This window comes from Prunus persica, chromosome G3 (genome assembly GCF_000346465.2).
Source record: "Prunus persica cultivar Lovell chromosome G3, Prunus_persica_NCBIv2, whole genome shotgun sequence".
NCBI lineage: Eukaryota > Viridiplantae > Streptophyta > Magnoliopsida > Rosales > Rosaceae > Prunus > Prunus persica.
In genome coordinates this window covers 20,470,248-20,486,663 of record NC_034011.1, presented here as the reverse complement: position 1 = coordinate 20,486,663, position 16,416 = coordinate 20,470,248, and the positions used below count along the sequence as shown (strand labels likewise).

The following is a 16,416-nucleotide window of genomic DNA, read 5'->3' as shown; positions in this document are numbered from 1 at the left end:
TATTTTAGCGGTAATAAATATATCCAATGGCTGAAATTTGAAACTTAAATTCGTTAAGATCAAATATCTCTCGAATATAATCTATGTTAGATTATTTTTTCTTATATTTCGTAATCTCTGACTTTGTACTTTAAAGAAAAAGTAGATTAGTGGTTGGCATTGCCTTTACCCAACCATGTGATCATGTGTTCAAGTTGGACTGTAATTTTTTATTTTTTTTTATTTTTTTTTTGTGTGGAGTCCACTCAGCCGTGATGCAGCTCATGTGAAAAGAGGAAATAATGGGGTCTGCGCCATAGTGTTGCAAAAGTTGTCACGCGCTACTATCGCAACACTTTTTTTTCCTTTTTCTTTTTTATTCCAATAGTAACCCAAATCAACTATCCATATTAAATCCAAGTTATTTTAACGGTAATAAATAGATCATGTGACTGAAATTTAAATTCACCGGTTAAAATAATATTTTAGATTAATCTAGATCATATCTAACCTCAAAACTCACTCCAGCTCTATAAATATCCACCTATTTCTCAAATAAAATTGAAATAAAATTATATTTATAGAATTTTAATTTTTAAGGTTAAATTGTCGAAAAAATTAAAGTATGAAGTTATTTATAAAGATGAAATGAAGAAAAGATATCCATGAAAAAAATTAAACTTAAGAGTGGCGAACTTAAAATTTAAGTATGAAGAGTCAGGAAAAAAACGGTTTGAGTCCGAGCAAAATCCAACGTAATATTCCCCCTCCACTTCCTACCTAATGAAATAAAATTATAATTCCCATCCAGTAGCTAAAGGGGGGGCATGCACATCAGACCATCCATCAGATAAATGGGAGGGATGCACATCAGACCATCCATCAGCTGATGTGCATAAATCCCATCCAGATAAATGGGAGGGAAGCACAACAGGCGACCATCCATCAGCCACATTGGTTGGACCATCCACAATGATCGGTCCAGAGCTGCAAATGATACTTAAACATGTTAGTTTTACAACCCAATACAAACTGCATTCAAGACAAACTGGCCACAAAAATTGTAAAAAGGCATTCGGGTTTTAAAATGATTGCCACCTTGTTACCAGACTTCGCTGTTTATTTTTTGTCTTACGAGAGATTGGAAGAGAGGGAGCAAATCGAGGAGCGGAATTTCCACCATCACCAGCATCTGCAAAGAAGTACACAAATTGAAGTTAGCTTGGTTGGTATGTATGAGTGTGTGCCCTAATCGACCAGGTTAAAAAGAAAAAATGCAAGCAATAGTGACCCTCAAAGACGTTCTAATTTCACTTGCCATGTGACATATAACGAGGTGAGAAATTCACCCAACCAATCGCTCTTACCTTCCCGTCCCTGCATTCCAGATCTCCACGGCGACTCTGCAGACTCTATGTTGTTCAGTTTCTGGAAGAGACAACTAATTGGTATTTAAATTTGAAGAAATAATAATTAAATATATGTTTGTATTTAACAAAGAACATAAAACGAGTTGCTTAACGAGACAACCTACCTTACCCGCCAATTAACTGATCAGCTCATATTTAGAATTTCTTACCTCTTTTCTCTTGTCACGTTTCCCTTTGACCTCATGAAATGGATCTGCAGATCAATACATACCAGTATTATTTCAGTTCAAAGAAAAGACAAAACAAAACAAAATAGATGGAGCAAGAAGTCCACCTAGTTGGAGTTTAAACTCCAAGAAAATAATACTAGACACGTGTCAGATTGTGGTTGAGTTACATCATTAGGCAAGAAGGAGTTCCTCCTTATGAGTAAGGAGGGAAGCATTATCCAGTTAAAAATCAAACCCTATCCAAGGAAAAAACCACTTCACAGAGCCCACTGCAAATTGCAATGACAAGTTAAGGAGATGCTCCTCTTTGCAAATCACAGTTTGACATATGTGCCAAAATAATTCATTAAAAACACATACCAAAAAAACTTATGTACACATGTCATATTGGGAGTTCCTACTTACACGGAAAGGAGAGAAGTATTTTCATATAAGTGCAAGTTGGAGCTTACTTCTACACCCCAAAAATAGCCACAAGTTTAGGGTAAAATTAAGTTCAAATTTTCTAAATGTACACAAAGTGATGCACTAGCCATTCTGAAATGTACGGCCAAAAAAAAGTCATTCTGAAAATGCCTGAACATGATTGCTATGAACCAACAAAGTGTGAGCTCAAATCCTGAGATGATATGAGAATCCAACTAAGTCACAAACATTGAAAATCCATTACAGCAAATCAAAAACCCAACTCAATTCCCACTTCCCGCATGATCAAAATCAAATAAAACCCACATGAAACAGAACAAATAATCAGAACTTTAGCAAAAGGAGCAAAGCAAAAAAGCAATTGTAGGTACCTTGATAGAGAAGCTTCTGGGCTGTCTCGTTGGGATCCATGTAACATCTCTTGAGCATTGCATAGATTTCCTCCTCACTATGATTTCCCGTTATCTCCTTGCTGTCCTGGATCGCCTTCCTCACTCTGTTTGAGATTGAAACCCTGAACCCACATCCACTCATCTTCGCAAACCCCACAGAGCAAAAAGACCCAAGACTGAGTTTGTGAGAATGTTAAGACAAAGGAAACAACAGAGACATAGATGGAGAATATGAATTGACAAGTAGACAGACACAATGGGGACGAGAGAGAGAGAGAGAGAGAAATTGCATCAATGCAAAAAATATATATAAGCAGTTACAGTATGCCAATATGCGAAGATCTGATAAAATAGGAAGCTTACAATATGCGAGCTCTTATCAGTCTCAGGACCACTGACAAAGTCAGCAGCCCCAAAACTTCCAAAAGTCAACTTGAATCTTTCAGATTCAGGAACATGGATGTGATTTGGAGGAATAAATGTTTTGTGCTGGGGAAGGTGTAATTCCTCTAGCTTCCTCTGCAATTTTGAAGTTGCTTCTTCTGAATCAAGGACACTTGTTTCATGTTTCAGTGAAAACTTGAAGGTGTAACATTCTTTGAGAGGAAATGTTTTGTTGCTCTCGATGCCTCCACCTCTCTTCTGGTGGTACCCAGGGTAGTCCGACTTTTCGAACCACACTTTCTCTTTCAAAACCAGGCCGGCTTTCTTAGCAAGCTCCTTCAACTTCCATTTATCATAAGGGTAGCCTTCTCTGTGTGAAACATGAATTTCCCCACCTTCGCCCAGCATCCCACTGGCACTTCGGAAAAATGCTTCTAGCAAACCCCTGTGCCTTCTAAAATTCAATTGAAACCCCAAACTGATCACTAAGAGCAGATTATGAAGTAACTAATAGTATTAATTACAAATACATGTGAAAATCAATAAGAGTAGGTCATGCTTGATAACAAAAATTGGATTGAATTGCACTCGGTATTACAACTAAGAGCTTAATTAGCGTCATGGTCCGAGTTCCTGACTCCCGGATTGTGGGTTTGGGGTCACATACTTGGAGTAGTGAGATTATGTATTTCACCTTTTTTTTTCATAGGATAAGTGAACTTACAAAATTATAGCTAATGAAATTATGATGGGATTATCTTTTATTTCATTTTTTAGTACGAGATTGGATTATGCTAATCCAACCCTACTACGACACCTAATGGATGCCACCATTAATGGATCAAGACTATTGGAAATTAAAGCATCCCTGATATGAATACTTGTGACAAGTTTGATCTGCTTGGTCACTTACCGTATGAGCTCATTGTCTCTTTCGCATAGCCAATAGTCATGGCCTGCATGAGGAAAGTTGAAGACGATCATATCAAATTTCTTGAACATAAGGGTGGGATGCTGGTCCATGTCATATACATCAACTTCATGCAACACTTTGCATCCTCTTCTCTGCAACTCATCCACATGTGCCTCACTGCTCCAATGTTCCTTCAATAGAGTATCTGGACTTCCAACATTTATTATAATATTAAATTATTTTTTTAGTACAAGCGATAATCTAAGTTAGGGAGTGGGGTTCTTACACACACACCCTAACCACGAACTTGAGATCTTTGGTCGACAAGTCAATATTTATCAAATTAATTAGCTAATGTAAAACAAAAAAACAAAAAAAATAAATAAAAACAGGGTATACTTGAAAAATTAATGTACCTTCCGATTCAAGAGTGGTTGCAACCATGTTAGTGGCAGAGCGAAAAGCTCGAGCCAAACAAGCAGAAAATGAGAAGTCTCCCTCTCCAACCAACAATATCTTATGAGAGCTAGAGTAGTGTCCTATCCATATCTGTTTTTCACCCATTCTTGAATTTTTATTTATTTTGTATTTTCTAACATCAGAGATTCCATAGACGGTGCCCCAGAAACTAGTGAGGACACCCAAAGACAACTAGAAAAGAACCGGAAAAGTAAAGACACACTCGACACACACAGGAAAGCAAGGGAAACCAAAGACGCTGCACTGGTGGAAAAACGTCGAACCTTGCCCCGATCGCCTTAGTTTTTTGGGGGACACGGGTGTCCATCGTTGTTGAGAACGAAAACTAGGGAGGATAGGGGTTTGTCCTGCCGGACCTCATCGCAACTCTACTGGGCTGCAAATGGTTCCAATTGTAGTAGGCGTCGGGGTAAAGACACCATCTTTTTATGTTACCCTTTATTTTATGCTCTGGATCAATTCTTTAGAATGTGATTCGACTAGTCACAACCCCTTTCTCCACTGCCAAGAAAGAGGCATTCCTTGAGGATTGCCATCGCTTCTGCTTTATTTACAATCAACTTTCTCTCAGTAGGCATGCTTAGTCAAGTTGGCTAGGTCGAATGTGCTCCTACTTTTCATTGAGTTCGAATTTGTTCTTTATAGTATAGATTAGATTAAAGTAAAATATCACTTATACTAGATAAAACAATTGGGAGATTCATTATTATACCCAATATACGAGTCCAAATTAAAAAAAAATTTTTAAAAAAAACTCATATGAAATGGACTTTAGAAACACACCCCGAAACTCATTTATAACATAACAAAGAGACTTCGAACTTCCTATAAATTACAAAACTGTCGTCGATTTCTTCAAACAAGCTCAATCCTAAAACTTCATAAAAAAAAACTCAAAACACTCAATAGGATATCAAAGTAATTTAATAATCAAAATTAAATTCAATAGAGCCAGCTATCATTTTTTGAGTTTGTTTATAAAAATTAAATGTTGTAAGATTTATCTATATCAATATTACTAAAAATGGATATATAACTAAATATCTCTAAAAAATTAGGCATAAACCCAAAAGCGTAAAACATTGATTGTGGAAAAAGCAGGTGCTTTGTTGGATCAATGCGGGCCCAATTTTTTGGGTTTACATCAAGACTTTTATTAATGGTCATCTATATATATAAAGCAAAAGGTAGAGAATGGTGAAACATTCAAAATACCAAAAAAATGCCCTTGGTTAATTCAAACATTAAGAATTGAAATTATTAATTAAATGAGGATAATACGGTAAATTCACATTTTTTATATTAAAAAATTAAAAATTAAAATAAAATCAGATGATAGGTCCTACTTTTATGGAACATAACTACCCATGTTATCTTTTCTTAATTCTAAAAATAAAATTATAAATAAATAAATAAATAATAAAAAACCAATTTGCACATGCTCACGCATGTGCCAAGGGGCTAGTACTGATGATGACTCATTTGATTTTTTTTTTGGGAGTAATGACCATTATGCCCTCAAATTGATATGTACGTAAGTCACACAAATGAACATTAAATATGATGATATATCAATTGACCAAATCATGCAAATTAGAATTGCCGTTCCTCTATGAAACTCCTTCTTAATGATTGCAATTGTTGAAATGTTTTGGAAATATGAGCTCTTGCCCGGAGAGGAAGAAGTAAGTCGACAACGATAACAATGATCTGGAGAATGGGAGCTTCTTGTGCATTATATTTCCATTCAACACCCAAATCAATTGGCCACCAAGGGTAGTCATGAAACACTTCATAAGACATTTTTCTTTTGTTCCTTTTTAAATGAAACGCCAAACATACCAGTCAATTCTCACTGGTTTTGATAGAATTGGATGAATGATTTTCCAAAAGAATATAGAGGACATGAACAACGATTTATTGGTCACACTCAATTAAGTTCTACAAATTTAACATTGTCAAAAAAAAGATAGGGAGAGACGAAGGAATTGTAGCTCGGATGATATCCTAAATTCGATTACTCCGGTCTTCAAGACAATGCTTATATTGATATAATTGCAAACATTTGAAGAGATAACGTAGTTCTTATATGTGGTAGTTCCAAATTGGTATGTCTAATTTCATCTACTAATTTTAGTAGAATTTTCAATTTGAATACTGTTGCCGTTGTGTCAAAATTGATAGTTCCGGGGCCAAAATGAAAATGAGTTGAACAATAAAAGCTAAACATGTGATTAAACTTTAAAGCCAAATTTTAATTTTATAGTAAAAAGGAAAATAAAATATCTTCGCAAGGCGGTTCCCGCCACCAGAAAGCGGTGTCGTGTGTTGTCGTTGCCTCAACTGCGCTACAATGGAATCACGCTTCACAGGCCCCACCATTCGCCACGTGTCCACCTTTTCCCCCATTTCCCGCCACGTAATGCACCCTCACCCTCCTTTTGTATAACTTCAATCAACGGCTTTATCTCTCTCTCTGTCTTTCTCACTCTCACTCTCTCTCTCTCTCTCTACTGTTCTAGTTTCTATTAAATTCAATTGTTGCCCAGAAGTACTTTGATGGAGGTTCCGGTGCATTTTGTGGCTAAGCTATGGAGCTTCGTCTCCTTCCTGCCCTTCTTCTTCTTGCTTCTCATCCTTGGCCTTCTCAAAGGTAATTAACCACATAATTAGTTAATTATTGCTAATCACTCTGTTAACTTACTCTGTTATGCTATGATCAATATGTAATTTTAAGCACAGCCCATTAATATTTGATACCAAGATAATACTTATATGCTTATGTACGCATGTATGCTTAAGTATGCATGTATGTGAAATGTACTGTGTGTATGTATGTATGCACATGTTATGTGTAGGGAGTTTTACTTTAAGAATTTATGTATGTGTGTATTTCATATGGATGCAAGGGAATGGATGGATGGATGGATGGAGTTGATTGAGTGGGTTTGTGAATTTTTTTGTGTTTATATATATATATATATTTTATTTATTTAAGGGACACCCTTTAGGTATCCTACGATTTTTTTTTTTTTTAACTATCCAAACCATCTATTTTTCAAGTCTTCATTCATAAATGATCCCTGCAAAAAATCAGAAAAATTGAAAATCATTAAGGCATCTAATTGCAAGCAACAAAATAGACGAACACACTGTGCTTTACGAAAAGACCAAAATAACAATAATCTAATTGAGTGATCAAATGATTTCAAATTCATGTCATTTTTTGCAGATATGATCTTCGAGGGAATATCTAAAAATTAGACGGTTTGGATCATTGAAAAATAATGTGTGGTGGGCCCTATAAGAGTGTCCCTCAAATAAGCTTATTTGATTATTTGAGGGATCCCTCAATAGAAGCTCACTATATATATGTGTGTGTATATTTTTATAGGAATTATGTGATATGTGTATTAGTAAATTATTAATGGGATAGTTTTTTGGTTGATAGCTGCAATCATTGGGCCTGTGGTGGTGGGAATTATTGTGATTGGAAATTCAGCTATAATTGCTGGGCTTTGGTTAGCTCATTTTGTCTGGACTTATTACTGTGTAGCAAGGTATGCTTCCCTTGAACCAACATTGTAAATGGTTTTTCAATCTTTATACTATGTGATTCTCACTTTTTATGGTCCTATTATTTCAGAAGCAAGAGGCTTGGACTTGTGTTGAAGATTCTAGTGCTGTTATTGCTGCCATTGCCTCTTGCCCTTTGGCCGGTTCTCGGAGTCGTTGGAAGCGTTTTAGGTGGGATTGGATATGGGTTTTTTGCTCCCCTTCTTGCAACATTTGAGGCTGTTGGGGAGAATATCACTGACAAGTTCTACCACTGTTTTGTTGTATGTTCCCTTTCTCCTTGGCTCTGTATATTTTCGATGCAATACGTTTTGGTTTTATGTTTATGTAAAGGCCATTAACAGAAAAGGAGAAAGAAAAAAAAAGCAAGTTCCCAATTGGTTGACATTTGGCCAAGCACATTTTCATAAAGAGTTTTCAGCCCATTTTACACTTTAGTTACTCGTTATTCTGTATCCTAGGATGGAACTTGGTCGACAGTCATAGGCGGGTGCATAGTTGTGCAGGATTTCACAGATTTTTGCTTCCACTCTTACTTCTCCTACATGGATGAACTAATTGAGCAGATACCTGCAGATGAAAAGCCAATGGATATAGAGTGAGAAACCTTACAATTGAAAATTTATGACTTTTTAAACAAAATTACATAACTGGGACTTTCTGATGAGTTTTGTGTTTGCCTTGCTAGGTTATTAAAATTGCCAGCTTCTTTGTTGGTGAGTCTGATTGGAGTGCCGGTGGATGTGCCTGTGATTACAGCTGTTGCAATATGGAAAAGCCCGTACATGCTGTTTAGAGGATGGAAGAGGCTATTGGAAGATTTGATAGGCAGGGAAGGACCATTCTTGGAAACAGTATGTGTACCATTTGCCGGTCTTGCCATTATCTTATGGCCTTTGGCGGTAGTGGGAGCTGTGGTAACTGCTTTCATTTCTAGCTTCTTTCTGGGACTATATAGCGGTGCTATTGCTTATCAGGTCTATTATCGGTTGCCTCTATCATAATTTTATTGAGTTTAGGCTAATAATTTTAAAATTTCTTAGTGTGTGGATAGTTCTTGTGTTGGAATGAAAATTTATTGTAACAGAGATATACGAATTTCCAGGAAGACTCAATCTGCCTTGGACTTGCCTTCATAATTTCTGCAGTTTCGCTATTTGATGAATATGTAAATGAACTGCTCTACTTGAGAGTAGGGTCCTGCTTTCCCAGGTACATTATGGAGTGCCATCCGTCTTTGAAACTTTATATTAATGATTGCAATATTTTAATGTTGATTATGAGATATCCTGTGGCAGCTAGGCCATTATACCGTAGAAATATGTGCTCTTGCCCGGAAAGGAAAAAGTGCGGTGACAACGATAAAAAGGATTTGGAGAATGGGAGAGAAGGCCCATACACATCAAAACTTATCTCACAGCAATCAAGAACATGGAAGCAGGCAATTCAACACTATAAACCAGTGCAGGTAAGGACCAAGACACCATATATCAAAATTGTTCAGAGTGCACATGTCACAAGTAAAATGTCATTTTTGTTATGGTAACAGGTGTGGGGCTGGCTGTTGAAGTCTTGTGAGATTAATGGCAGGATACTCCTTCGCGATGGTCTGATAGATGTCAAGGACATAGAAGAATGCCTTCTAAAGGGAAATTGTAAGAAGTTGGGCATCAAACTACCTGCTTGGTCTATATTGCAATGTCTTCTTGCATCAGCAAAATCTAACTCATCTGGGTTGGTGATATGTATGTTAACTTAAAACTATGTATTCTCTGGTTAATTGATATCGGCTACTTTGAGCTTAATTATAGTTCTTCTAATTTGAATCCCATAGCTGATGATGTAGAGTTGACAAGGGCAAATGGACCAAAGGATAAAGTGTTTGAGTGGTTCATTGGGCCATTGTTGGTCATAAAAGAGCAACTAAAGAACCTCCAATTGAATGCGAACGAGGAACTCTGTCTGAGATATTTATTCATGAAAAGCAACAATGAAAAACCTGAAGAGTGGGACACCGGATTTCCATCTGGAGACCATGTCAGAAGGGCACAGCTGCAAGCCATATTTAGGAGGTAATCTTTCTTATTTGATATCTGATATTTGGTCTAGTCTCTAGTGTTGAATTGTCTGAGCATCATGTACTATCTTCAGTTGTACCTTGTACCTCGAAAGCAAACGAAATTTTGACAAGCATTTTCGTGTCAGATTGCAGGGGCTTGTAGCTTGCATGTCACGGATACCAACTTTCAGACGTCATTTTAAGAATTTGGTGAAGGTGCTGTATATTGAAGCAGTTCAGGCCGCTGCTTCAGCTAATCGGATAGGAGGAATCCTAAATCCCGGCAATGGTGGCAATAGCTTGATTGGAAGCGAGGATAGAAAAGATGGAGAAGAAACTGTAGACAGAGCAAGAAATAGTACATATGACAATGGGAATGTAGTGTGAAAGAGATTTCTGTAAAATTATCTTCACATAGAAGATCATGTTTGGAAGCATCATGATTCATGTTTCCATTTTGTTTTCCTCTGCATTTTGGAGAGAAGGATTGCCAATTGGGAATGAGGAAAACCAGTTCGAACAGAAGTTTGGATTTCAATTTTGTGACATAGTCTTCACTTGGGAAATGGGATTATCTAATTGTAGGCCTCTTTTAACTTGTTTTTTTTTTTTTTTTTTGGTTGGGATTTTGATGTATTCTTTTGTGAAACAAAGTAAAATAACAAGTTGACATGTCAAGAGCATTAACACTGCATCCTAGGTCCTAGTTCGATTCTTCCTCCTCACCCATTATCGCTTTGTATAAAATAAAATAAAATTTTACTCTACCAAAACGTGATTAATTTTATTATTATTTTTAATAACAGGTCATTAATTTAGATGTTGCAATAGAATTTTCGAAATGGAATAGTATATATGATTTAGTCGTATTCATGAGCTAAACATAGTGAAAAAAAGATTTTCTTGTTTGATTTACATAACAAAAAACAGAAAATAAACAAATCCTATTTCAAATTTGGAAGGGTATTAAGATATTGAAAGATGATAACTTTGCCGAGCTTGAAAGCCGTTTTGATATCCAAGTGAACAAATAAGGAGCTGTATATAGTAAAAGATCTTGTAAAAAGGATTTTTGTTAACCCTTCTGTTTCGGCAACCTCTTAGATTATAGCCTCTAGATTGAGGTTTTTTCTCCACAAAACAAACTGTCATGCCTCCTATTCTCTCCTCCTGCTTTCCAACAATCTCTTTCATCTCTCTCTTCACCAGATTCTATCTGTCAAATTATCTCATCAATTTCCCATTACATTATCACTTCGATCCCCAACCACCATCCATGTCAAGAGCACCTATTTGGCCAAAGATCCCAAGAGGCTAAGTTGTAAGTTCCATTTGATTTCATTCTCAAAGCGCAGATTTTCAAGCCCACAATTGAGGTAATCAATGTGAAACTTTTTACCTCTCAAATTATTACAAACCCAACATTTGTACATATTTGTTGGTCTAGTACATGAAAATGCAGGTGGCAAGAAATATATGATTATTGAATGCTACCCATCAAACCCAATATATTATAATTCTCTTTCCTCTCGCTCATCCTGAATCCTCAATATTGCTACAATTTCTTCAATCATCATCCTCTATTGAAAGAAGTACACATCGATTCTGGTGAACAAATTTGGTGACTCTAGTATTATTGTTTTTAGAAGGTTTTTAGAAGGCATTTACATACATCGGTTTTGGTGAACAAATTTGGTGACTCTAGCATTATTGTTTCGGGAAGGCTTTTAGATTTGTAAAGATGCAGACTCTGAGTCGATCTATGAGAGGCCAATCATTGCATGAGCCTGCACCATTTGCAGAGAAAATCACAGAAGAACCCGTGACAACGAAAACCGCTCAAAGCACAGTGACCTGCGTCTACCTTGCCAACATTGCAACCAATTGGCGCAAGGTGACAGTCATATGGTGTAAGAATCTCATGAACCATTCCCTCAGCATCAGGGTTGATGGCTTAGAGGGTGATTTTCATTACACTTGCAAGATTGACCTCAAGCCATGGCATTTTTGGAGCAAAAAAGGGTACAAATCATTTGAGGTGGAAGGAAATCAAGTGGAGGTCTATTGGGATCTTCGCTCTGCCAAATTTGGCGGTGGCCCGGAACCATGTTCTGACTTTTATGTTGCTCTGGTTTGTGATGAGGAGGTTGTGTTGTTACTAGGAGACATGAAGAAGAAGGCTTACAAGAGAACCAAATCCAGACCAGCCATTGTTGAGGCTCTTCTATATTACAAGAAAGAAAACGTGTTTGCCAAGAAAAGCTTTGCCACAAGAGTGAGGTTTGATGAGAAGAGAAAAGAGCATGACATTGTTGTGGAGAGCTCAACAGCCGGACCGAAAGATCCCGAAATGTGGATCAGCGTAGATGGGATTGTGCTGATCCATGTGAAGAATCTGCAATGGAAATTCAGAGGAAACCAAACTGTGCTTGTGAACATGGAACCGGTCCAAGTGTTCTGGGATGTTCATGATTGGCTTTTCACAAGCCCAAGCACAGGGCATGGCTTGTTTATTTTCAAGCCAGGGGCACCAGAATCAGAGAGTGACAGAGAAAGCAACGGCAACGGCGGCGGCTTAGACAGTGATCACAGCAGTGCTTACTATTCACCTCAGAACAACACAACAACATCTGACTTCTGCCTTTTTCTTCATGCTTATAAGATTGAGTGAGAGACTTGCACATATTTGTGCATGTCTGTATATATATGCATCACAGGTTTTAGCAATAGCTAGCAAAAACATTACAACATATGGTTGTAAATTGTAAATTATTTTAGTAGCATTAATATATTTATATATATGGGCACTCCAATATTCATTTGATAAAATGTAAATTGCTTCATATCATATATGCAGGAAAGGAAATTAAGTGGATTGATTATGTTCAGGGTCTAGGGATTTTTCTGTGGTAAAATTGGAAATGGTGTAGGTATAGCACCAGCCAACTGAAGTCCCCAAAACCCCAATGCATCCAAATGGGGAAGAGGGAAAAGGTGATATATGTTGATGTGATGCATTGACCTTGCCATTGTTTTAGTATCTTCCTCTGTTTTTCTGGATTGGATTATTGATGAGTTGACTATTTTCTAATATAAAAATTTAATCCCACAAAAGTATAATGAGTCCACATCGGTTTTTTTGAAAAAAATGTAAATTAGGAAGATAAATGAGGAGATTGGATTCACTCTCCACTTGTTTTGATATTGCTTAGACTTTCAATATATCACAAACATATGGATTCTTCTCTATAGTACAAGGTTTAGTAATAAAATTTTAAAAATCTTCATTGACAAAACAAAATAAACATAGGATTCAAGTCCACTAGGAAAAAAGATCCGAGTATATGGCAAAGATTTGAGTATAAGGAGTTAGTTACCTCCCAACAACGAGAAATTTTAAAATGTAACTGCTACACTGTTAAATAATGTTACCTATATATGTGTTATAATACAAGTAGACGACATGATTGAATACAATAAATGTAGAACGTGACGGACCGTCACACTAAAGAATTATTCTCACACATGTTCGATAAAATTGAGATACTATTCTTGCAAAAAATATTATAACCAAATATACTCTTGATTATATTCTTTTAACAAAAAGAAAAAACCAAATAAAATCAAGAAAAGAAGTGGCACGTGACCTGGTATATATTGCAATTGCCTGAAGCCCGAGGCTTGGTTTGAAGAAAGAGCAGAAAGAAAATGAAGGTAGGTTCGAAGGTAGTGTTTCTGTTGAGAGACTCAGATGGCTTCGGCGACGCCATCTCAGGTGCTTTCCACCCTAAGCCAAGCAATACCACCATGTAAGCTCTCTTCTTCTCAACTTTGTAAAGTTTAAAGATTGAAATCGAATTCGTATCGTATCAGTTCAATTTTAGGTGCTAAGGCTGTCATTATGTTTCAGAGAGGAAAGTTTCGAGCTTTCATTGGAGCACTATGGGATCAAAAATTGCAAAGCGTCTGGAAGCATTCGTCACTTCCTCGATCACCAGGGTCAATATGAGGTTCCCCTTCTGTCTCTGTCTCTATCTCGTATGAAATTGCGCAAGACCCACTTAGGGTTCATATTCGTGTAGATTCTATGTGGGATTTGGGCGTTGAGAAATGGGTCGTATAGTTTTTAAGCGAATGTGTTCTAGTTAGCACGGTGAAAGAGAAATTGATGCCAATTTGGCTTAGATTGTACATGAAAATGATGTTGCTTTTCCAAACCATGTAGCATATAAATTCTATTAAGGTTTATGAAAGTGTTGATTGATCTGTGAGTTAAAAGGGACTCAGTTGCAGGCATTTTTCTAAGAAAGCTTATAGATTTTGTTTCTTAAGTCCAAAGAGGTAGAACCATATTAATGACAATGCACAAATAGTGTTTCTTCTTGCCTTTCAGAACTCATGCTGTAAATATTACAGTGGCAGGCACTACATTAGTGTTTTATGAATGCAGATTTTTGTAAAGTTCGTTAATTTACTGCTGCTCAACCAACAGCTTTGATACCATGGTGAAGTTTGCTGGTTTATTACTATTTCCAAAAGCTTGGGTTACTTGGACATGGTGAATAATTATTTTATGTGATATATCTTGAAGATTACAGATTAGGGAATATGCACTATAAATTTATCTTCAAATTTTTATCTTTCAGGTGTCTGTGTTGCTTATGCAATATCATGAACCACCAATACTTGCATGCGCAGTTAATGAAGTTCTAGCTCAAATAGCAGGGAAAAAATCATCCTCAATTCCCACAATTGTTGCCCCATTTGTCGTAGCATCATCTAAGCTTAAGTTGGAAAGTAAATCTGCAACAAAATTTGAAGGCAAAGTTTCGCTTTATGGTACAGAGATAGGGTCAGAAACAGCCATAAGCAAGGCCATGGCAACCAGAACCCAGAAGCCACCACCAACGATGCAGATTCATCATGAACCTTTAGCTTGCTTTCTTCAGTTGGCCCGTGTTTTGAAGTTGCCCACTTATGTTCTTATAGGGGAAAGAGGTCTGCGCATTTCTGATAAAGAAGAGCTTGAGGTATATACTTTTTTATTACTTTAGCTAAACCATCAAAATTCAGTTTACCTAAACCATCTCTATTGCTACATTTAAGAGATCTTGTACATTTACCATCTAACTCTAAGTGGTTTTTTATCCAGATACTTTATGAGATAGGAGAACTCTTGGCAAGCACTTTGAACCTCTACTTTTCAAGAGATAAAATCACATGGAATCCAACACGGAAAACAAAGGACAATAAGGAGCCATGGCGCGCGTTATATGGTTAAATCTCAGGTGTTTGTGACATTAGAGGCTGGGACAAGATTTATTGTTTGGTGCCTCAGGTTGAAAACACTTTGGGCTCTTACTGTGATTGATGGGTCTATGTTCAACATCATAGAGCTTAAACATAAAACTACTTTATCTGGATTCTCATTTTGTGAACTGGCCTTCGAGATAATGAATTAGCTAAAACCTCCATTTGGCTTTTCCTCAATCTTCTCTCTTTTTTGGTTTGGTTGGTGAACTGATCTAGTGTCGTAGAAATAGGGGTTGCAGCATTTCTAGAAGTTTGTGTGACCAGTTTGACTCAAATTGTTAACTGTGTTTAGGATTGAGCTGTTGAAGCTAGAGTTGGCTGATTTGGGACAGGATCTGATCACTTAGATCACCACAGCTGCGACATTCAAATCTGAAATGTTTGTCCTTGCCTTGTCCTTTATTCCATGTGCGGATTTGCACTATCTGAACAAAAAGATCATGAGCAGAAAAATAGAACTGATGTGTGATAAACGAACCGGCCAGGCATACAGGGAATGTTGCATAAAATTTATTTAATATTTTTATTTGCCGGCTGTTTGGCCTATGTGTTTGGAAGGAGGGCAAATCCTATTCAATTATTGGTATCTCTCATCCTAATGAAAGCAAGCTTTAATTAATTCTGAAGCTCCAAGGCACTGCAAGAATATTTGCCAGCTTAGTTTTGTCTAAAAGTAAGCAGCTGCATCTATGTCAAATTTGTGTGGAGGTCCTAAACTGGCTGGGAAGAAAAGGAACAACATGTAGAACCAACATGCTCATTCTAGGATTGAGGGTGACACAACAATTTGGAATTTAGCAATGGTGGTGTTATTTTCTGCAACTTGTCAATACCCACCTCATAGTTCAATTCCAGTGTAGAAATATTCTACTCCATTATGCCTTCACTATGCATGCCAAGTAGGTAATAAAATAATAACACTTGTTTTGTTTTTATCAAATTTGTGTTACTAAAAAAATACTTAAATACTTATGTTGTGGAGCTGTGATTTCAATTACATATTAAATAATAATTAACTTAACAAATAATTTTAATTCACACTCTAATAAAATAAGTCTGACGTGACGGGACAATAATTGCCTTGAAGTATAGTGCTCCTTTGTCAAATTGTCAAGCTAAGTTTGTAACTAAAGTTAAAATTTGCTTCATATTTTTTATGTTTGTTTTATAACTATACAAAGAAAAAATAGACGGTGAGAAGCAAAAGTGGTGACATGTGACACAAAATCTTAGGCAAAACCCCACATGCCACATGTGACCTTGCCATCGATCGATCCATCAATCTACCGCTCGC

General features: G+C 36.7%; 4 protein-coding genes across 7 annotated transcripts; 3 read left to right on the top strand and 1 right to left on the bottom strand.

The window, feature by feature from the left end:
• LOC18784173 (uncharacterized protein At4g26485) lies at nucleotides 645-4,673 on the bottom strand. Of its 3 annotated transcripts, none has more exons than XM_020558855.1 (8): nucleotides 4,111-4,670; nucleotides 3,695-3,899; nucleotides 2,761-3,232; nucleotides 2,377-2,539; nucleotides 1,559-1,602; nucleotides 1,347-1,407; nucleotides 1,078-1,171; nucleotides 645-966 (listed from the first exon to the last, which is right to left on the bottom strand). In XM_020558855.1, the coding sequence occupies exons 1-8, from the start codon at nucleotides 4,256-4,258 to the stop codon at nucleotides 774-776; spliced, it is 1,380 nt and encodes a 459-aa protein (XP_020414444.1). In that variant the 5' UTR covers nucleotides 4,259-4,670; the 3' UTR covers nucleotides 645-773. The 3 variants fall into 3 exon arrangements, with proteins under 3 accessions (XP_020414444.1, XP_020414443.1, XP_007216402.2); XM_020558854.1 differs by having other exon boundaries at nucleotides 2,761-3,235; nucleotides 4,111-4,668; XM_007216340.2 differs by lacking the exon at nucleotides 645-966 and having other exon boundaries at nucleotides 1,298-1,407; nucleotides 2,761-3,235; nucleotides 4,111-4,673.
• On the top strand, nucleotides 6,379-10,398 carry LOC18783911 (uncharacterized membrane protein At3g27390). 2 transcript variants are annotated; one of them, XM_020559023.1, is made up of 10 exons: nucleotides 6,379-6,827; nucleotides 7,626-7,734; nucleotides 7,821-8,013; nucleotides 8,212-8,348; nucleotides 8,439-8,727; nucleotides 8,838-8,962; nucleotides 9,053-9,218; nucleotides 9,300-9,495; nucleotides 9,585-9,822; nucleotides 9,956-10,398. In XM_020559023.1, the coding sequence occupies exons 1-10, from the start codon at nucleotides 6,734-6,736 to the stop codon at nucleotides 10,194-10,196; spliced, it is 1,788 nt and encodes a 595-aa protein (XP_020414612.1). In that variant the 5' UTR covers nucleotides 6,379-6,733; the 3' UTR covers nucleotides 10,197-10,398. The 2 variants fall into 2 exon arrangements, with proteins under 2 accessions (XP_020414612.1, XP_007217540.1); XM_007217478.2 differs by having other exon boundaries at nucleotides 6,380-6,827; nucleotides 8,856-8,962.
• On the top strand, nucleotides 11,551-12,480 carry LOC18782559. Its single transcript, XM_007217216.1, has one exon. The coding sequence runs from the start codon at nucleotides 11,551-11,553 to the stop codon at nucleotides 12,478-12,480; it is 930 nt and encodes a 309-aa protein (XP_007217278.1).
• On the top strand, nucleotides 13,481-15,299 carry LOC18782647. Its single transcript, XM_007215841.2, has 4 exons — nucleotides 13,481-13,618; nucleotides 13,720-13,819; nucleotides 14,456-14,839; nucleotides 14,962-15,299. Exons 1-4 carry the CDS (start codon nucleotides 13,518-13,520, stop codon nucleotides 15,088-15,090), a joined length of 714 nt encoding a protein of 237 aa, XP_007215903.1. The 5' UTR covers nucleotides 13,481-13,517; the 3' UTR covers nucleotides 15,091-15,299.